General features: G+C 47.3%; 1 protein-coding gene across 1 annotated transcript in view; it reads left to right on the top strand.

The window, feature by feature from the left end:
- The window catches only part of NUP160 (nucleoporin 160), a 54896-nt gene extending 32975 nt beyond the window's left edge, over nucleotides 1-21921 (top strand). The window contains exons 21-36 of the mRNA XM_055143252.1: nucleotides 71-140; nucleotides 1787-1885; nucleotides 2685-2804; nucleotides 4821-4916; nucleotides 5019-5113; nucleotides 6548-6644; nucleotides 6734-6839; nucleotides 8518-8678; nucleotides 9967-10027; nucleotides 11100-11210; nucleotides 11402-11525; nucleotides 13404-13505; nucleotides 14511-14652; nucleotides 15822-15947; nucleotides 17818-17922; nucleotides 20945-21921. Of these exons, the coding sequence (XP_054999227.1) occupies nucleotides 71-140; nucleotides 1787-1885; nucleotides 2685-2804; nucleotides 4821-4916; nucleotides 5019-5113; nucleotides 6548-6644; nucleotides 6734-6839; nucleotides 8518-8678; nucleotides 9967-10027; nucleotides 11100-11210; nucleotides 11402-11525; nucleotides 13404-13505; nucleotides 14511-14652; nucleotides 15822-15947; nucleotides 17818-17922; nucleotides 20945-21034 (1705 nt within the window). The 3' untranslated portion in view covers nucleotides 21035-21921. The remainder of the gene's footprint in view (nucleotides 1-70; nucleotides 141-1786; nucleotides 1886-2684; nucleotides 2805-4820; nucleotides 4917-5018; nucleotides 5114-6547; nucleotides 6645-6733; nucleotides 6840-8517; nucleotides 8679-9966; nucleotides 10028-11099; nucleotides 11211-11401; nucleotides 11526-13403; nucleotides 13506-14510; nucleotides 14653-15821; nucleotides 15948-17817; nucleotides 17923-20944) is intronic.
- Nucleotides 21922-22245: the final 324 nt, after the last annotated feature.

The following is a 22245-nucleotide window of genomic DNA, read 5'->3' as shown; positions in this document are numbered from 1 at the left end:
CAGTTTGATGGCCAATGTGCGTATTTAAGTTTTGCCAGAATGGTCTTTTATCTCCTTATCTAGTCATCAGATGGCCCAACAACCCTGGTTCTCTCTTTCTAGAATGTTTAATGGGAAATTGTCAGTATGTACAGTTGCAGGTAAGTACTGTTAAATAGTCTGAGGTTAATCATTTTTGTAAAGAATGGAATTTCTGGGGACCAGAGGGATAGTTCAGGGTTAAGGTACCCACCTCACATGTGGCCAATGCCAGTTTAATCCCTGGCACTACATATGGCCCCCCCAAGCAGCAGTAACCCCTACTAGGTGTGACCCCATACCGCCCCTTATCCCCTTCAAAAAAGAGAAAGGATTTCTGGAGGGTTTTTCTTTGTAAATTTTGCCTATATTTTACTTGGGCTACTAATAAGGACACTAAGGGCTGGAGCCATAGTATAGTAGGTAGCGTATTGGCCTTGCACACAGCTGGCCAGGATTTGATCCCCAGCATCCCGTATGATCCCTGGGCACCACCAGGAGTAATTCCTGAGCGCAGAGCCAGGAATGACCTCTGAGTACTGCCAGATGTGGCCCAAAAACTATATATATATATGTATATGTATATATATATGTGTGTGTGTGTGTGTATATATAAATATACACACACATACACACCTGTATACACACACACACACTTTAGAGATAATTATGTTAGAAATGGTATTATCTGTGTCTGGAAAGCTTGTACAGCAGGTAGGATGCGTACCTTATATATGGCCAACTCAGGTTCGATCCCCAGCACCTCATATAGTCCCTCTGGGCACTGCCAGGAGTAGCTCCTGTGTATTATCAAGTAATCTCTTAGTGACTCCTGGCTATGCACTCAGAAATTACTCCTGGTGGTATTTGGGGGACTATGGGATACAGGGGTTAATTAACCAGGTCAGCCGCACGTAAGGCAAGTGCCCCCTACCCACTGTACTTCTCTTAATTTGTGTTTGATTTTTGGACCATACCCATAGTGCTCAGGTCTTACTCCTGGCTCAGCACTCAGGGATCACTCTTGAAGGAGCTTGGGAACCACATGGGGATTAAACCCAGGTTGGCTTTATGCCATACAGGTGCCCTACCCACTGTACTATCTCTCCGGTCCCTGGTTTAGGTTTTATGGTGAAATAAGTAATACCAGTGGCCAGAATGAAAATACAGCGGGTAGGGCGTTTGCCTTGCACTTGGTCGACTGGGTTTGATCCTCCCATCCCATATGGTCCCCTGAGCACCACCTGGAGTAATACCTGAGTGCAGAGCCAGAAGTAAGCCCTGAGCATCGCTGAGTGTGACCCAAAACGCCAAATAAATAAATATTACCATTGCCTTCTAACCCTTTGCTGGGGCCAGAGAAGTAGTGCTGGGAACAGAGAAATAGTGCAGGGGTTTAGGCACTTGTCTGGCATGCATAAGACCCTTGTTTAATCCCCAATATTCCTCATGGTATCTGAGCACTGCCAAGAGTGGCCCCTAAACACATCTCGGTGCGACCCAAAGGTAAACAGATACTATACTGGAATCTCGTCATTGAACTTGTGAATACCACAGTGGGGAAATTGCCAAGTTGGAAAGTCTACGTGTGGGTGCCACCAAGTCCCGTGATCTTTCTCCAGGAGTCTGATCGAAAGCAGGAAGAGGTTGACACTGAGGTTTTCATCTTCGGTTGACTTCAGGATCTACAGCTTCTGTCTTTATCAGAACTTGGAGTTCCTTAAGGTTACTGACTTTCTGATCAGAAAACTCCTTTTCTGCCTTGCAGGATTACATCCAGCTGCTCCACCCCTGGTGTCAAGCCAATGTCGGCTCCTGTCGATTTATGCTCGGAAGGTGTTACCTGGTCATGGGAGAGGGACAAAAGGTGAGGCCTGTTTGGCCGGAGTGTACTGGAATGCAAGGCGGCACTTCACTTGCATCTAAGTGGAAGGGGTGGGGAGGCACAGAACTCGCTTGATGAAACAGACGGAAGACTCAGAATGCCCCTGGGGGTCAGACGTCTGTTTTGCTCCCCTTGGCACCTTGCCAGGTTCGTTAGGCCATGGGAAAATACATTAAAACCTTTCTGCCCACACACCAAGGGGGTAGCACAGCTGTCCAACTCTTGCCTTGCTTATGTGCAAGACCCTGGGTTTGAGCCCCAGCACTGCAGAAGACAAGAAACTAAAATTCCTGCCTCTATACAGGTGTTTTTGTGGTTGCATTTTTATAAATTGAGTTTATTTCTTTATTGCTTTTATTGTATTTTTTTGTTGCTGATGCTTTCTTCCCTTTAGGGTAGTTTACTAATTGCTGATTTATTTTATTTTTTGTCTGTCATTTTATGATAGGAATTTCCAAACATTCAAAAAAGTTTAAAAACATCTTTAATAATCATACCACTCACTCCAAGTGTTAATATGTACCCTGGTTGCTTTATTACGTGTTTATCAATTACATGATCAGGGTTTACTTTCTTACCAATGGCATATAAGTTAAGGAGTAAGATACCAAAGAGATACTCAGTCTGATTATTCTCTGATCAGATGAAGCTTAGAGTGGCAGAAAGTATGATGGCCTTAAGTATTTCTCTTGACATTCCTTAGCATGGTAACCCCTAACTCAGAGTGCCTCGCATTGAAACACATTGTCCTAAGTCACTTGGTGTTCTTGTGTTTCTCCAGGCTCTGGAATGTTTCTGCCAGGCCGCCTCTGAAGTGGGCAAGGAGGAGTTCTTAGACCGCCTGATCCGTTCGGAGGACAGTGAGATTGTGGCCACCCCCAGGCTGCAGTATTACGACAAGGTCCGTGATGTCACAGTTGATCCATTGACCCACCTATGTAAAAATGTCCCTGAAGTGTATTGCTCTGCTGTTTGGGAAGGAAAATGTACTACTGCTCCCTGGACTTCTGAATGAAGAAGAAACTTGATTTGCCTAGAGAAATTGAAGAAATGATACATTTTGGGAGTGGGGGAACGCCTCCCAAGCCATGCTCCACCAGCGATTCTTGGCTGGCTAGATGCAAGGGTTCAAGGATGTGGAGCTGCTGGGGTGCTGCAGTGCCTGGCATGCCCTTAACCCCCCTTTCCCCCCCTCTGGCGCAATGGCAGCCTCCAGGCCCAGATCCAGCTTTGCTCAGGGGAATCGAACCTGGGCTGCTGGGCTGGACACTATTTTCCAGCCCCCCATAGGGAGAGGCACTTTGGTCTACATTGGCGGTACCAGGTATTGAAGCTGGTCATCAGCATATAAGGCCCAGCCTGCACCCCTGTCTCCAGCGCAGGAATAGAACCTTTCCCCCTCCTGGTTTTGGGGCCTTATCCAGTGGTCTTCAGGCCTTACTCCTGTCTGCACTCGGGGATCAGTGCTGGCTCTGGATGGTGCTTGGGGCAAGTGTCATATTCACTATACTTCTCCAGACCAAAAATACATTTTTTTTGGTTTTCAGTTTTGGGGCCACACTCAGCAGTGCTCAGAGTTATTCCAGACAGTGCTTGGGGAACTGCATGAGGTATACGGGATTGAACCCATGTCAGCTGCCACACCCCTGTGTGTGTTCACGCCCCCTCCCTCCTCCCTTGCACTCCCCTGTGCTGATTAAGTATTTATCCACTGAAGAGTAAATTCAGGACTTGGGGCTAAAGAGACAATACAGTGAGTGAGGCTCTTGGCTTTTACGTGGCCAACCTGAGTTTGATCCCTGACATCCTGTGTGGTTCCCCAGCCCCACATGCTGGGCCCAGGATACATCAGACAGTAGAGCACTGGCCTTGCATGTTCGATTCCTTAGCATTACCCGGTCCCCTGAGCACTGAGCTGGGCGTAGTCCTTGAGCACCACCTGGTACAGCTCCAAAATAAAAATCATTTAAGTAGGGGCTGGAGCAATAGCATAGCGGGTAGGGCGTTTGCCTTGCACGCGGCCGACCCGGGTTCGAATCCCAGCATCCCATATGGTCCCCTAAGCACCGCCAGGAGTAATTCCTGAGTGTAGAACCAGGAGTAACCCCTGTGCATCGCCGGGTGTGACCCAAAAACAAACAAACAAAAAAATCATTTAAGTAATAAGAATACAACTAAACTTTCTAAGAATGCCACTTTAAAATCTGACCTTATACCACAAACTTGTCAGTTCAGGACAGAATGGAACCCTGAAAATCACCAGCCTGGTGGAGTTTTAAATGATCGCAGGTTTGGGGACAATTTGGCACAGCCTGGGCTCCAGTCTGTGTGCTGATGGATGTAATCAGGGTTTGGGGGCCTCACGCAGGGGTGCTGGGGCTAGGGGCCCAGTCTCCCCGAAACAAAGCTTGCACTCATCCCGTTGCACTCTCTTGAGCCCCATATTCCTTTCTTCCTTCACAACTGTCTGCTGAGTGGCCCCTGCGGACTGCAGTCTGCGGAAGGGCTGGGAGCCCCGCTGACTGGCAGCGGGAGCCCCGGCCTGTGTGTGACAGTGGAGCCTGAGAGCACAGCGCGAGGGTCCCCTATAATCCCGTCCATCTCCTCAGCATCTTCGTTTTCTTTTTTCATCTCACCTGCTGATTGGCCCTCTGCCCCATGTTGTCGCGGTCCTCACCAGAGCCACGCACGTGGTTGTGAGGTGCTACTGGGGACACGCACTGGGTTCTGGCTGCCACACTGGTGGAGCAGGCAGTTGCTCTCGGCCACCCCGTGGGCCAGGCCAGGCACTGAGAGTGGCAGCGCAGCCTCTCACCTGCCAGGCAGCCCTGAGCCACATTGGTTTGCCGTCCTCATTCCGTTCACAGCGCACTGGCCTGCCAGTCTCTATGGGGAATTTCTCCTGCTTTCTCCGTAGGTCTTACGTCTCCTCGACGTTGTGGGGCTGCCCGAGCTGGTCATTCAGTTGGCAGCGTCGGCAATCACCGAAGCAGGTGATGACTGGAAAAGTCAGGTGAGAGCAAGCTGGTGCTGCTCCTTGGGGGCGGTCGGGGGTGGGGGTGGAAGGTGTTTTCATGATGACTGTGGTGCTTTGGCCCCTGTGTTTCATATTTAGGCTACTCTACGGACTTGCATTTTTAAACATCATTTGGATCTGGGTCACAATAGCCAAGCATATGAAGCCTTAACCCAAATTCCGGATTCCAGCAGGTGACAATAAGCCTAATAAGTTTACATGTTTGTTTGTTGGGCGGGGGGGGGGGGGTGTTTGGTTTTTTTTTTTTTTTTTAAGCAGTTTTTGTTTCTGTTTGTTGGGGTGTGGGTGGAGGTTTGTTGGACATACCTAGTGGTTTTCAGGGGCTACTCAGGACCAGGCCTTGCAAGGGTTCACATTGGGTCCCTATATCCGAGGCATGCACGTAGCCATTGAGCTACCCTAACTCCCCAGTCCAGCTGTTTGCAAGGTTTTGGGTCTGGGATTTTGGTTTTTTTAATTTGGGGGGGGGGGTTGTTTGCTTGTTGGGGAAGGGGGGAACGTGATTGTTTGGTTTTATTTTGGGGGCCTCGGGTGGGAGAAACCACAACCACAGTGTTCATGCACCATTCCTGGTTTGATACTCAGGAGTGCCCTAGCAGTGCTTAGGGAACCATAAGTGGTACCCACGACCCTGGGTTGGCAGCTCCAGTATAAGGGAAGTGCCTTGACCCCTGTCTTCGCTCTCTTGTACAGTTTAGGTTTGGTTTCTAATTCCCTTTCTTCCCGTTCCTGGTTCTTGACATTGTGCTTTCTTATTTTTGGTGGGAGGGATGTGAGGCTGGGTTTGGGGCCACACCCAGTGGTGCTCAGGGTTTACTCCTGGCAGCAATTACTCAGGGAACACGTGAGACAGCCAAGAGCTGAACCCTGGTTGGCTGCATGCAAGGCAAGCTCCCTACCCACTGTGTTAATCTCTCCAGCCCTGTCATTGCAATTCCAGTGACTGACAGGTGTGCACACTCAAGCCCAGCAACAGTGCTCCCGGCAGGCTGTGGTGCTCACTGAGGTTTGAGCTCCCTTTTCGTTGCAGTGCCACGTGCATACAGGCTTGCCCGTCCATGGTCTTAGTTGGTGGGAGCACGTGTGTGACAGTTGTGGGGCTCACTCAAGTGCTGGCTGGGAGTTGCATTTCCTGGCCAGGGTTTTCACGCTTCTCTTAGTACCCGTGCTACATCTGGGAGTATGTTCCCCTTTTTTGTGGTGCTTACACGTACCTGACTACTGTGGGCCATAGGCCACTTGCAGAGCGAGGGCTCATCAAAAGCAGAGTTGCTCTGATCACACTGGAACACTGGGGCTTTCAAACTCTCTGCATTTTCTAAGCAAGTTCTCTAAGCCACTAACTCTTCCTCCAGGCAGTGCGGATTTTTTTTTTTTAAATTCTTTTGGGGGGGGGGGTCTCCCTGGTGGTGCTGGGTACCACCAGAGGTGCTCCAGGCAGTACTCAGGAAGCCATGTGGTGCCTGGGTAGAAGGCCTGGGCCTGCTGGGCATGCACTCCTGCCTCTTCAGGACATCCTCCCAGCCCCTACTGTGTCACCGTAGCATTCACTGGCCCTGTTTCATGCGTGATGACAGTTTGCCCTCGTTTCCTTTCTTTCCTTGCAGGCAGTTAGATTGTTTACGGCAGTTGGTGGTGGTTCTCTGTGAACGTTCGCAGCTGCAGGATCTTGTCGAGTTCCCCTATGTAAATCTGCACAACGAGGTAACTTCCCTTGCCCGCTGCTGACTGGATCCCAGCATGGGGTTCACCCTGCAACTGATTTTCGTGTCCAATTGCTTCCTCTTCCTCAGGTTGTGGGAATCATCGAGTCCAGAGCTAGAGCTGTGGACCTTATGACTCACAGTTACTACGAGCTGCTCTATGCCTTTCACATCTACCGACACAATTACCGCAAGGGTGAGCTGTTGTGCAGGCGGGCCCTGGGGGAGGCAGCTTCTCATTAGGATGCAGTTTATGTTGGGCTCAGAAAGTTCATATGGGCTTAAGGCACTTGGCTCTTCATGCAGCTAACCCACGTTTGAATCCTGGGTACCGCATATGATCCTCCAAGCACCCTCAGGAGCAATTCCTGAGCAGAGAGCCAGGAGTAGACTTACGGGGTTTGGGTTGTTTTGTCTAAATGCTAGTATCTTTTTCTTTTTTAATTAAGTTTTGCTTCTTAATTTTTGCCCTATTCTCAACTATTGAATGAGTTTTCACTCAAGCATTTGGATAAACATATATGTAAGATTAACTTCACTTTTGTGAAAATTAGCTATTAGCCTTAAGATACAGACTTACATTCTAGAATATTCATGAACGTGCAATTTCCGATTAGATGGCATTCTTTGTGGGTTTTTTGTTTGTTTGCTTGCTTATTTTGGTTTTTTGTTGATTGTTTTGGGCAGAGCTCCAGAGTTACTTCTGGCTCTGGACTCTGAAATCACTCCAGGCTCAGGGGACCATATATAATGCCAAGGATTGAACCTGGGTTGGCTGCTTGCAAGGCAAATGCCTGACCTGCTGTAGTATCGCTCTGGCCTCTGACATTCTATGTGTTTTCTGTCTGATTTTATTCTGCTTTGTTGGTGGGCTGGAGGCAAGCCCCCAGGCAGTGCTGAGGAGGAGTGGGGACCATTCCCAGTAAAATCTTTGCCCAACTGGACCAATGGTTTCATTCTCCAGCCTGGTCATGCAGTGCTGTTCGGGCCTCCTGGTGCTAGGGGCCACCAGGGCCTCCTCTGCCAGTGCTCAGGAGACCACACAGCACCTGGGAACATAGTTTGGGCTGGGGGCATACAACATGTAGTATTCCTGAGCCCTGAGCTAACTTAAATCCCTGCAAATTTAAATGGCATTTTTTTTACTAGAAGGACCTTGAATTTTTTTAACAGTTTTTGAATTCTTGTGCTGTTACACTTGCACTTTCTCTCTCTCCCCATCTCTCTCTCTCTCTCTCTCTCTCTCTCTCTCTCTCTCTCTCTCTCTGTCTCTTTCTCAGTTCTCTTCCCTCTTTCTCCCTGTCTTCCACACCCCACCCCCACCTTTCGAGTCAGATGTAGAGCCAGGACTAAAACTTGGTTATATGTTTGGAGTGTGTAAGACCCGAGGTTTGAGCCCCTTATTAAAAAAGAATAAACTGTAGATAAGAACTCTTTTTTAAGTATTTAATGCCATATGTAGTGGTGCTCCTAAATCAGTGCTCAGGAGTCCCTTAGTGCTCAGGATTAAGCATGTACATTTTTCCACTACCTCGATTTCTTCCTTTTTTTTTTTTTTTTTTTTTTAATGGGGTCCTTGGGATTCAACCCAGGTCAGCTGCATGCAAGGCAAGCTCCTTACCCTCTGTAATGTCTCTTGAACCCACTGTAATTTTCTTGGTTTGCTTTTGTTCTTTGGCCACATCTGGCAACATTCAGAGATTACTCTTGACAGTCCTCAAAGCGTGGAAACCTTATTTTCTGTCCTATCACTCCAGCTCTTCCACATGACTTTTTAAATAATTTTAAGTTAAGGTGGGTATAGTTTTCACTTTTACTATTCGATTAGTATGACCATCCTCCTAAAGGATTTATTCTGGTTGATTCTGTCTCAGCGGGCACAGTGATGTTCGAGTACGGGATGCGCCTCGGCAGAGAGGTCCGCACTCTGCGGGGCCTGGAGAAGCAAGGCAACTGTTACCTGGCTGCGCTCAACTGCTTGCGGCTCATCCGCCCGGAGTATGCATGGATCGTGCAGCCGGCAGCTGGCGCCGTGGTATGGAAATTTCCCCTCCTGGAGTTTGGGGATTATTTATTCCCTTGGGTTCTTTCAAAACCTCACTTCAGGGAGCTGTAGTATACACTTGCCTTGCATGTGACCAGCCTGGGTTCAATCTCCAGCATCCCATATGGTCCCCCGAGCCCACAGTCATAATTCCTGAGTGCAGAGCCAAGAGTGGCTCTTGAGCACCACTGGGTCTGGCCCCAAAATGAAAAAAAATAAAAACCAATCCTCATTTCTTTTGAAATTTGTACTGGTTTCTTTTAGTGTGTACTTTTTGCAAAAATTCAATTTTCATGTGTTGCCAGGTATATAATCCTTTCATTGCCAAGTTCAGGTGTATTATTACAGGAAGAAGTGCCATTCTTGGTATCAGATCTGACTGGCTTCAGCCTAGATCCTCCATCTCCTGCCTAAAATAAGGATGACACTAGTGTCTGCCTTACTGGGCTCAAGAGTGACCATTCATGTAGCTAACTTAGAACCTGCATGCAATGCTTAGTCAGAGGTAGCTTCTTTTATTGCAGTCACCTTTGTTAATTCAGTCAATAGTCATAGTCTATATTAGCTTTTTTGTTTGGGAGCCACACTTCACAGTGCTTAGGCAATACTCCCAGTTCTATGTTCTGGGGTCACTCCCAATGGTGCTGGGGAACCGTGTTGTGCAGCGATGGAACCTGAATCTCCCACATGCAAAACAGGCACTTCAGGCCCTGGAGCTATCTCCATGGCCCAAATAACTGCTTCCTTGGGGCGTGGGGAGTGCATTTGGGGCCACATACGGTGGGTCTTGGAAACTGCTCCCAGCTATGCACTTGGGGGTCTTTCCTAGTGGTGCTCCAGGGTATGATGTGGTTCCAGGGATCACACCTGAGTTGGCTACATATGGGACAAGTGTCTTAACCTCTCTCCAGCCCCTAACTCATTTTTATTTTTTTAATTTTTCCTTTTGGGGGCTGGGGTGGTTGTTGGGAGCAACCTGGAGGTGCTCAGGGACTATTCCTGGCTCTGTGCTAAAGAATGACCCTTGGCGGTGCTTAAGGAACTATTTGTGGTGTCTGGAATTCAAACACAGGTGGGCCACATGCAAGGCAAGTGCCTTAACACCTGTACTAGCTCTCCAGCCCCCACCCCCATTTCTTTGAGAATTACATCCCTTTATGGCAAACCTACACCAATTGAAATAACTAATTTATGTTCAAAGAGCTTAGGTGTAAATATGTAAATCATGGCTAATGATTTCAAATTCAAATAATTTTTCCCTTGGTATGTTTTTTTATAGTACGATCGCCCTGGCGCATCCCCTAAGAGGAATCATGATGGCGAATACACGGCTGCCCCAAGTGAGTCGGGTCACACACTGATTTGGTTTTGGGTTTTGAGTGTATTGGTACAATCTTGTACCAATGTAGAGGTTGACTGTTTTATAAAATAGTTACATGTAGGGGCTGGAGTGATAGCACAGCGGGTAGGGCGTTTGCCTTGCACGCGACCGACCCGGGTTCGAATCCCAGCATCCCATATGGTCCCCTGAGCACCGCCAGGAGTGATTCCTGAGTGCAGAGCCAGGAGTAACCCCTGTGCATTGCCAGGTGTGACCCAAAAAGCAAAAAAAAAAAAAAAATAGTTACATGTAATCTAGATTGTAGTCAATATGTTGTATCGCAACACACTTTATAGTTATTATATGATAGTACTGTTGCAAGAAATACTACAAGCACCTCTTTTGTTTGGTTTTGGTTTTGTATGTTGCGCCATATGCAGTGATGCTGAGCGGTTCCTCCCTTTTCTGTGCTCACAGTCTGTTCTGGTGATGTTCTGGGGACCACGCAGTGCCCGGGACTAACCCCAGCTATCTCCCTCCGTGGCCCTTTGAATTCTTTCTGCCCAGTGTATCATTTCATGCTGTAATCTGCTGGGAGTTGGTGTATCCCTTTGAAACAATAACTTTATCACTTGTCCTACTGAATTTGCACCAGATTTAGCCTGTTTGATGTTACTAGTGCCCTGTGAGCCTCTTCCCTATGGAGCTTAGGGCAAGAGTTGGCCACATCTGGTCTTGGTTCAGCCCCTCTGGCATTTTTCCAGTGTATTGATAGAGCTTTTCACAGCGTCTCATGAGAGCTCATGAGACGCTCCTCCTCCATCAGGGTCCTGCATGGACAGAACTTCCTAAGTGCCTCCTCATCTACATCCAGCTTCAGCTGATTTTTTCCTTGACGCTGAGTTTTGATTGGACTCACCTGCATGAATGAAGCAGAGAAGTTGCTTTGGATTTTGTTCACTTTCATTGAGGCCTCAGTTTTCTCCCCATCTTCAGGGCTTTTGAAATGAAACTGAACATTCCTTCATGTTCATGTGGGTATAGTAGACACTGCCTTCATTCTCCAGGATTAAAATTCTTTGGCTTTTTAGCAAACAGGCAAGTTGAAATCCTGGAACTGGAAGATCTGGAGAAAGAGTGTTCGCTGGCGCGTATCCGCCTCACCCTGGCCCAGCACGACCCGTCCGCCATCGCTGTTGCAGGTAGGAACACAGCACTGGCACTGCCAGCCAGGCAGGACTCGAAAAGGGTTTTGGGCCACGCAGAGGGTGATGTCCGCCAGCTGGTATCAGATGTGTCCTGGTGACTTGGAGACGCACATTGGCCCGCCAGCGATCGGCCTCCCTGTCATATGCCCAGAGTTGCACTCAATTATCCTTTTCTGTTTCCTCAGGCAGCTCATCAGCAGAGGAGATGGTCACTCTCTTGGTGCAGGCTGGCCTCTTTGACACTGCCCTGTCCCTCTGTCAGACTTTCAAGTTGCCCTTAACACCCATCTTTGAGGGGCTTGCTTTCAAGTATGTATGAAGTTGGCTCTTTATAGTCTTAATTTTCTAATGCAAAAATACTATTTTCTTGTAAATCACAGGGCGTCCAATCCAGTTGCACACAAGCGGTTTGTGGTTTAAAGAAGTCAATGTGTGTGTGTGTGTGTGTGTGTGTGTGTGTGTGTGTGTGTGTGTGTGTGTGTGTGTGTGTCTTGATTTATAGCTTCTCTTAAGACATCAGAAGTCAGAAGTCCTGGTTTCCTGGGTGCATAAGAGTGTATGGGGGGTGGTGCTGGAGCGATAGCACAGCGGGTAGGGCGTTTGCCTTGCACTCGGCCGACCCGGGTTTGATTCCCAGTGTCCCGTATGGTCCCCTGAGCACCGCCAGGGGTGATTCCTGAGTGCAGAGCCAGGAGTAACCCCTGTGCATCGCCAGGTGTGACCCCCTCCAAAAAAAGAATTGTGTCTGTGTGTGCACGCGCGCATGTGTCTTGATTTATAGCTTCTCTTAAGACAGATGCGTGTGTGTGTGTGTGTGTGTGTGTGTCTTGATTTATAGCTTCTCTTAGGACATCAGAAGTCAGAAGATCTGATTTCCTGAGCGCAAAAATCCTTGTCCCGTTAGATAACTGGGTTAAATAGTAACCTCTATTTTAGATAATGCTTTTGTTCACTCAGTCCTGTAGGATGTTCTTACCCCATAACCATTAAAATGCATTCCTTTTTTTTTTTTTTTTTTTTTTTTTAATTTTGGGTAACACCTGACTGTGCTCAGAGGCTCCCCCCATCCTTACCCACCCAGCTCAGTGGTGTTCCAGTCACCTTGTGCTCAGGACTCCTTCATGGAAAGCATACACTTTGGCCTCCCAAACTTTTTCTTTTGGTTTTGGTTTTGGTTTGTGTTTTTTGTTTGTTTGTTTGTTTGTTTTTTAATTTTTGGGCCACACCGGGCATGGTTTAGGGTTACTCTTGACTCTGCACTTAGGAATCATTTCTGGCGATGTTCAGGGGACCCATTGGGATGCCAGGAACTAGACCTGGGTTGGCCGCATGTAAGGCAAGTGCCCTACCTGCTGTTCTATCTCCCCGCCCCCTTCAGCTATCTTTCCAGCCCTAAAAGTATTCCTGTTGTGCCTAAGCGCCAGTTTAGTGATTTCTGAGCTAGAAATTGTTTTTTGTTTGTTTTGGGCCACACCGAGCACTACTCAGGCTGCTCCTGACACTGTCAGCAGTATTTGGGGACCATGTGGTGCCCAGGATAGAACCTGAACTTTCTGCATATGGAGCGTGCATCAGTCTATTGGGCTCTCTCTCCAGCCTCATCAATGATGTGGGTTTTTTTTGGCAAGGGGGGGTTGTGGGTTGTTTTTTTTTTAGGGATGGTTGGGTCACACCCATCAATGCTCAGAAGTTACTCCTGGCTCTGCTCAGGAACTACCCCTGGCGATGCTTGGGGGACCATATGGGGTACAGGGGACTGAACCCGGGTCAGCAGCATGCAAGGCAAATGCCCTACCTCCTGTACTATCACTCCGGCCCCAGCAATGACATGTTAAGACTGTCAGTGACCTGGGGCTGGAGAGACCGTCCAAAGGGTGAGGCATGGTGCTGACCCGTTCACTCGTTTACCCATGACAGTGCTGCATGTGGTCACATAAGTGACCCCTGAACACAGAGCCAGGAGTAATAACCCCTGAGCACCACCTGAGAAGGCCCAAAATCCTCCCTGGAAAAGCTGTTAGTGACCTTGTGAGTCATCCGGTGAGGACACTGTAGGGGTGAGGGAAGAACCAGTGTCCCAGTAGCGGATTCAGCGAAGTCAACACTTTGCTCTCTAGTTTTGGTGACCAAATAGCGAGATACGTTTCAGCACCTGCATTCACTGTGTGTGGTACTATGTCGCTACAGATGCATCAAGTTGCAGTTTGGCGGAGAGGCAGCACAAGCGGAAGCCTGGGCCTGGCTCGCAGCCAATCAGCTCTCGTCCGTCATAACCACAAAGGAGTCCAGGTACTGCTCCGGGCCTCCGCCCGCCCTGCCCAGCCTTTCCTGTGTCCAAACTCTGTTTAATTCTGTTGCCGTCTGCTGATTTCCATCTTTCTTGGCTAACTTTGGCCAAACTCACTTGCAAAAACTGAGAGTTTCTGATTGGGTAATACCATCAGGTATTATTTGGTGGCATTGTCCAAGCCAGGGTATCTTGGACTATGAAACGTATTCTTCATATTCCCTTCCTGAAAGAGAATCAAAACAGAGAGGTGGGAGGATAGTACAGCGGGAGGACACTTGCCTTGCATGTGACCACCCTGGGTTTTATCCCTGCCGCCCCTCATGATCCCCTAAGCCTGCCAGGATTAATTCCTGAGTGCAGAGCCGGAGTTAGCCCTGAGCACAGCCCGGTGTGATCCCAAGAGAAAACCCAGGAAGAATAATATGTGGTTGGGAGTCCATGTTTACCGAGCCGGAGTGTGCTGTTGTTTTCCTCCCACTGTGAGGTGGTCAGCCTGTGTCCACCCAGAACCTGCTGTCTCCAGTCTAGCAGACTTGCCCCACAACCCAACGGCCACATCTTATGAGCTCCTGCTCTGAGTACTTCCCGTGTGTCTGACTCAGGTCTACCAGAACGTTCTTCAGCTTCTCCCTCAGACTGCTCTGCCAACTCTAGTAAATTTCCCTTACTTAGTACTTTGAAATTGTAGCATCCTGCTTTTTGTCTTTTGTTTTTGTTTTGGGACCACACCTGTGTTCTCCTGGGTAGGGTGCAGCCAACCGGGATTCAGTCCCCGCTTTCCATATGGTCCCCTGAGTATCATAAGGCAGAGCTAGAAGTAACCCTTGAGTGCCACTGGGGTTACTCATGAAACAAAAACCAAAATAAGACAAAACAAGAATAATCTGGAACTCAGATCAGCAGAGATAGAGAACTTACTTTGCAGGCACGTGTGAGTAAGGAACTGGGTTTGATCCACAAAAGAAAAACGTAATCTGAACTTGATCATTTTTATTTTTCTGAAGTGCTACAGATGAAGCATGGCGATTATTATCCACCTACCTGGACAGGTATAAAGTCCAGAATAACTTATACCATCATTGTGTAATCAAGAAGCTCTTGACTCATGGGGTGCCTCTGCCTAACTGGCTCATAAACAGTTATAAGGTAAGTGGTGTCTTAGTACAAGAAGATGATCTTTGGGGAAACAGCAATAGTTGACACACAACTGACCCTGGTTCGATCCCGTGCACCACATGTGGGTCCAGAGCTCTACCGTGAGTGATCCCTGAGTGCAGAGCCAAGAGTAAGCCCTGAGCTAGCTGTGGCCCAAAAACAACAATAATGAAAAGACTGGAAAGCAGGCTATAATAAACACAGTTAATTAGGGCCAGAGCAATAGTACAGCAGTTAGGTTTGCCTTATACTCATCTGACCCCGGTTTGATCTCCAGCACCCAGTCTGGTCCCCCGAGCCTACCAGGAGTAATTCCTGAGTGCAGAGCCAGGAGTAACTCCTGATCATCTTTGAGTGTGGCCCAAAAGCAAAAGTAAAGACAAAAATAAAATTGTGTCTTGGGTTTCAAAACAAGGGGGATAGATGCCCAAAAGTAACTGAACTGGACCCTCCAACCCATGTGCCAAGATAGGCATAAACCAAGGTACTTGTTTATTTGTATTGATCAGAAATTTCGGCGTATTGAACACTCAACTCAGCATACTTTGTAAAGCCCATGCCCAGCTATGAAGGAAATGCACAGATGTTTTAGATATTTATAATCACCAACTTTTTTAAAACTTTGTTTAGACACAGATTTACAAAGTTGCTCATAATACAGTTGTTTCAGGTATTCAGTGTTCCAACACCAGTCCCACCACCAATGTGACCTTCCACCAGTGCCCAAATTTCCCACCCACGTTCCCCCATGCCTACTCTCTTACCAGGCACAAAATGATTTACATTGCTTACAGCATACACCTCACAGTGGTGTTACAGAAGTCATTGCCTGAGGAGTCACTGAGCTGTTAGGTGCTACTTGAGCCTTCTGTGTTTTTGTTTCATTCATTGAGCTTAGTGGGCTTCTATGTAACTTTCCCATCACATCTTCTATGCTCCTACTGGGCTCTCAGTGCTGTGAAATTTGGAGCTGTCACGCTCCTGGAGCTTGGTGTCTCTCTGAGAAGAGTCATGGAACTGGGCCATTTGTATGTCAGAGGCTGTCGGGTGACCGTGGGGCTCTGGTCCTTCTGGCAGGGGGATCTCGGCCCACCTGGGTCTACCTGTGATGGCTTAGCTGCAACATCTCTCCGAGACGAGTAATCATTGACTTTTTACAGCAGGTTGACGCTGCTGAGTTGCTCCGACTGTACTTGAACTATGACCTTTTAGAAGAAGCCGTGGATTTGGTGTCAGAATATGTGGATGCTGTATTGGGCAAAGGACATCAGTACTTTGGGATTGAGGTACACAGGAACAGTTTTTTCTGCATTAGACTAGACCCCGAGAGTAAATGAAGATAACCTTTACTAGTCAAATAGTTATGTAAAAATAGTTTTTCTGGGGGCTGGAGAGATAGCACAGCGGGTAGGGCGTTTGCCTTGCACGCGCCCGACCCGGGTTCAAATCCCAGCATCCCATATGGTCCCCTGAGCACGGCCAGGGGTAATTCCTGAGTGCAGAGCCAGGAGTAACCCCTGTGCATTGCCAGGTGTGACCCAAAAAGCAAAAAAAAAAAAAAAGAAATACACTATATGACTGAAATGCATACATGAAAGTTCATAAGTTTGTAACTGTACCTCAGGGTGATTTACTAATAAAAAAAATTAAAAAAAAAAATAGTTTTTCTGTAATAGATCAAGAACTGGCACTCTGAGAGTCCCTGTTTTTAAAATGGAAATCCATGGGCCCCAGAGCCAGCACAGAGGTCAGGCCTTGTGTGTGGCCACAGCAGCTGTAACCCAGGTTAGAATCCCCAGCACTATGTCTGGTCTGAGTATGCTGTGCCACAGATGTCAACCAAATTGAAAATTGTTTTCGTTTTGGGGCCACACCCAATGGTGCTCAGCACTTACTCCTGGCTTGGCGCTCAGAGATCATGCCTGGTAGGACTCAGGATCATAATGGGTGCTGGTAATTGAACCTAGGTCGACCATATGCTGGGCAAGCTCCCTACCCCCTGTACTGTCTCCGACACCCCCATATAAAAATTTTTTCAAAAATGTAAATACAGGAACTGGAGAGAACACAGCAGGTAGGGTTCCTTCCTTGTATGTGGCCAACCCTGGCATCCCATGTGGTTCCCATGCACCACCAGGAAAAATTCTTGAATAACCCAGGGCTGGGCTAGAGCGATAGCACAGTGGTTGGGCTTTCGCTTTTCATGCGGCCAACCCGTGTTTGATTCCTCCGCCCCTCTCGGAGAGCCTGGCAAGCTACTGGGAGTACGGAGCCCGCACAGCAGAGCCTGGCAAACTACCCGTGTGTATTGGATATGCCAAAAACAGTAACAATAAGTCTCTCAGTGAGAGACGTTACTGGTGCCCGCTCGAACAAATCGATGAGCAACGGGATGACGTACATGTGTAACCCAGGGCTAGAAAAAATTCTGGAGTAAAGGAATCACTATCACTTGCCTTATATGCCGCCATCCCCAGTTCAATATCCGCCACCCCGGTTCAATCCCCAGAGCTGCGAGTGCTCCTCTGAGCTCCGCCAGGTGTCACTCCTGAGTGCAGGACCAGGAACAGCTCCTGAGCATCGCCAAATGTGGTCCAGAAACTGTAAATAAATAGTAAAACAGAAATACATTAATTTATTTTTTTCTCTTTCATCAAAGGAATGTAACTATTGTTATTTGGAAAATAAATAAGAACAAAATAGTGATTTTCATGTTCCAGGAACTTCTATTGAGTATCTACGAATATTTTCTCATTTTCTCCTCCCAGCAGCAGATCCAGGGCTGGTTTTGTTTCGTGAAGAAGGGGTCGGGGTGGCAGTACGTGATAGTGTACAGGAAATCACTCCCAGTAGTGCTCAAGAGACCCCCCCCTCACTAAAACATTTTTTGTGAAGACCTCTGACTATAGCTGCCCATGAGAGATGATACACTTCGGAAACCAGAAAATGAAAAACCAGAGAGCTAGTCCAGGAGTAGGGTGGTAGTCACCTTGCTCGGCGCTGACCTGGGTCCAGCCTTCAGCACCACATACAGTTCCCGAGCTATGACCCTAAAACAATAAAAATAATAATAATGAACTGAAAGAAAAACGAAAATAAAGAAGAAATGAAATGACACACTTTTCAGACTCTCCTCAATAATAACTCTGTTTCCAGTTTCCGCTGTCGGCAACTGCCCCAATGGTGTGGCTTCCCTACTCATCCATCGACCAGCTTCTGCAGGCTCTTGGGGAGAACACTGCCAACAGCCACAATCTCGCGGTAAGTGACTCCTCCCCCGGTGCCTTTGCTGTGGGCCCAGGCTTGGGTGGGAAATCTTGGTGATTGCTCCTGGCTCCTCAAGAGTTGAAGGCTCCCGATGTTCGTTGCCCTGAGTCTCAGAAAGCCCTAGGAAGAAGTGTGGGCTGGAATTACACAGCACCAGGTGGCAGGCAGTTCACTCTCTGCAGGACTGTTCAGTTGGACAGACCCTGCCAGGAAACGAGTGTATAAGAAGCACTTACCCCTGCGGGGGCTCAGCATGCACAACCATCTTGGCCAGAAGCACACAAAATGATGGTGCTTCCATTACTCAAGCAGATGCTTTGTCCTGGTGACTTACTCGTCAATTTAACCTGGTATATCTCACAGGTGTGATTGAGGGGTGGTTGCTGGGAAGGTTACTCCAGGCAGTACTGGGAGTGAATCGACCATGGGGTGCTGGGACTTGAACCCAGGTTCCAAACCTGTGTCTCCTACATTTAAAACAAATGCTCAACCCATTGACTGTTTACTCTAACCAAATGTTTCTGTCTAGCCCAGTGATTCTCTTTATTGTTTGTTTTATTTGGGGGCCACACCTGGCAGTGCTCAAGGATCACTCCTGGGGCTGGAGCGATAGCACAGCGGGTAGGGCGTTTGCCTTGCATGCGGCCGACCCCGGTTCTAATCCCAGCATCCCATATGGTCCCCTGAGCACCGCCAGGGGTAATTCCTGAGTGAAGAGCCAAGAGTACCCCTGTGCATCGCCGGGTGTGACCCAAAAACCAAAAAAAAAAAAAAAAAAAGATCACTCCTGGTTGGCTTAGACCATATGGGGTGTCAGGGGTCGAACCCAGCTTGGTTGCTTGCAGGGCAAGCAGTCTACCTGCTGTGCTATCATTCTGGCCCATCTAGCGCAGTGATTCAGAGTATCAACCAAGTGATTTGGGGGTTTTTTTAAGCTACTTTTTTTAGTTGGTCGATGGAAAGAGAAAAGGATACCTGTGTTTTTATCAGTCGTATCTATGGATTTTGGTAAATCAGATGGTAACAAATAATGAAAATGAGATTATGTAACAATGAACAATTCTGTGTTTCTCTTAGCAGGTAGTTAAAGCACATCAGAGCCTCTCTGGTTCTGGGACAAGAATAGTAATGCTGAGGCTGGAGAGATAGCACAGCGGGTAGGGCATTTGCCTTGCACGAGGTCGACCCGGGTTTGATTCCCAGGATCCCATATGGTCCCCAAGCACCGCCAGGAATAATTCCTGCGTGCAAAGCCAGGAGTAACCCCTAAGCATTGCTGGGTGTGACCCAAAAAGCAAAAAAAAAAAAAAAAAGAATAGTAATGCCTTTGTTGAAAGTCTGGAGCTGGAGAGTTAGTAAGGTGGATAGGGCACTTGACTTACACGTGACAGGGCCAGCCAGGAGTAAGCCCTGAGCACCTGTGCAGGGTGGGGGGCCAGTAGGGGGAATGATGGAGGCTGGATTAATGGGACTAGTGTATGCTTTGATCCCCAGTATTGCATGTTTCCCTGAGCACCACCAGTAGTGGCACCTTTCAAAAAAAATAAAAGGCGGGGCTGGAGCGATAGCACAGCGGGTAGGGCGTTTGCCTTGCACGCGGCCGACCCGGATTCAATTCCCAGCATCCCATATGGTCCCCTGAGCACCGCCAGGAGTAATTCCTGAGCACAGAGCCAGGAGCAACCCCTGTGCATCGCTGGGTGTGACCCAAAAAGCAAAAAAATAAAATAAATAAAATAAAAGGCCAAAGCAATAATACAGTGTTTAGAATGCTTGTCGTGTATGCAGCCAACCCAGGTTCAATCCCCGGCATCTTATATGGCCCCCCAAGCTTTGAGAGGAGTAATTACTGAGCATAGCCAGGAGTGACTCTTGAATATTGCCGGGTGTGACCCAAGAACCAATTTTTTCTTTTTAAATTGGGGCCAGAAAACACCTGCTGTAGGGTGTTTTCTTTGCACACAAACGACCCAGGTTCGGTTCTCGGCATCCCATATGGTCCCCCACACACTTCTACCACTTGTCATCCCGTTGTTCGATTTGTTGAAGCGGGCGCAAGTAATGTCTCCATTCTCACCCCCACACAGCACCAGGAATAATTCCCTGAGACAGAGCCAGGAGTACTCCTGGGCATCACTGGGTGTGGCCTCAAAACCAAAAATAATAGTCGTCATCAGCATCATCATCATCATCAAGGGCTAGAAAGATAGTACAATCAGTAAAGTGTTTGCCTTGCATGCGACTGAGCTGGCTTCCATCCCTGGTACCCCATACTGTCCCAAGTATGATTCCAGAGTGTAGAGCCAGGAGTAAACCCTGAGCACAGCCAGCTGTGGCCCAAAAACCGAAAAATTAAATAAAGTGGATACAGGTAGATATACTTATTGGTGAGTGTGGAGCCAGTGAAGATGCTCAGTGGTAAAGCCTGCACATGTATTGAAACTTCGGTACTGCAAAAAGGGGGAAAAATACTGGTGTGAGGAGAAAAATAGAGTAAATAGAAATACTCCTAGATGATTTGCATATCTAGAAAATTAAGAATCCAAGGTTGGATGTGTTGGAAAGATAGTGCAATGGGTAGTTTACTTGTCTTCCTTACAGATAATCTGGGTTCTTACCCTAGCACCACATAATAGTTCCTAAACACAGTCAGTGTGCCTCCTCCCCTCAAAAAAAATTAATTCCAAGTTTGGAGAGATATATAAGATATTCTGGTTTTATTAGTAAAGTCACAGAAATTGAATGAAGAAGAGGGAATCTGGTGAAGTCAAGATGATCAGTAAGGGGGCTAGAGCCATAATATAGCAGGTAGGGTGTTTGCCATGCATGTGGCTAACCTGGGTTCAATCCCTGGTCCCCAGAGCGTTGCCAAGAGTGATTCCTGAGTGCAGAGCCAGGAGTAACACCTAAACACGACCAGGTGTGGCCCAAAAAGGCAGGAAAATAAGTGATCTGTAACTTCAGTCTTTCTTTGTCTTTGAGCTATTCTCTAATGATCCCTTTTCTTTTTCTTCAGCTGTCACAGAAAATTCTTGACAAATTGGAAGACTACCAGCAAAAAGTTGATAAGGCAACCCGGGATTTGTTATATCGCCGGAACTTGTGATCCAGATGGTTGCCTGGCCTTTGTAACCATGTGGTGCCTCTTGGGGCTTCAGACTTTCCCCCGTGGGAACCCTGTACTGCAGACTGATTCTCCTGCCCATAAATGACTGGCACAGCAGGGACGTTGGGGAGTCGGCTTTCTGTGGGAGCGACGACCACAAGGACAGGGGTGTCACAGGCCCTGTGCTTGCTGGCAGTGCTAATATACTTTGTGGTTTTCAACCTTGGACTCAAACAGCTGCTTTTGTATATGACTCACAAGCTTTTTTAGAGTTTATATTTTTTTAAAGTTTCAAAGACATTCTTTATCTGCAAATTAAAACTCACCTCCACTTTCCTTACTAGCTCTGGTCGTGGGTTTGTTGTGGCTGATCACCCAAAGCTGTCATAACAAATCTTTTCATTCTGCCATGTCACTTTTTTGTATTTCAATGGAATTATTTTGGTCCAAAACTGACATGTATTTTCTGTATTGCAAACAGAGGCGAATGATTTTGCATACTCTTTTCATTATTTATTGTGGAGTTTTTGTAGGATCTTCAATAAAGTATTCAGTCATTTGCCTAGGTTAAGCCTAAACTGATGACCAGCTTGTCAGATAAATGCCTTACTTTGAATCTGATTCTGAGGCTAAAGTTAAGTAAACTCTTAGCTAGGGAAAAATTGGAAATCTCTCTCTGTAAAAGTAATTTTCAGAGTAAATTGTTAAGTTCTGTGATGTATGGTAATCAAGCTGGACTTGATCAGACTGTCTAAAAATGTATCGAACCAAAACAGAAACTTGACTGGTCAGATTCAGAAGCATTCATGCCAACCAACTGGGGGGAAGTGAAAAATAAAATCTTGGATTTTATTCTGTATATTAAAGTTTATCTTTTAAGGAAATGATTTGGTTGTCTCATGTGTATATCCCTTGATTAGTTTTTCATAGCCCTTTTATTTTGCACTGTTGAGATTATATTTACTTTATATTTTGGTTGGGGGTGCCCAGGGGGGTCCACACCTAGCAGGGCTTGGTCATTATGCCTGGGTGATCAAACCCAGGGCTCCTGCGTGCAGGTGTATACTTACTAGCCCTTTGACCTCTGTCTCTTGACCCATCTTTTATCCTTTTCTTCTACCTTCCTCATTTTTACAATCAGACCAGAAGGTACCCCAATCTTTTTAATTTCTCACACTTTGGATCTGCAATTTTTATCTGCCCCCCTCACA

The sequence above is a fragment of the Sorex araneus genome, chromosome 6 (assembly GCF_027595985.1).
Source record: "Sorex araneus isolate mSorAra2 chromosome 6, mSorAra2.pri, whole genome shotgun sequence".
Lineage (NCBI taxonomy): Eukaryota > Metazoa > Chordata > Mammalia > Eulipotyphla > Soricidae > Sorex > Sorex araneus.
The sequence above is the reverse complement of the archived record's forward strand: the minus strand, read 5'-3'. Positions and strand labels throughout refer to the sequence as shown.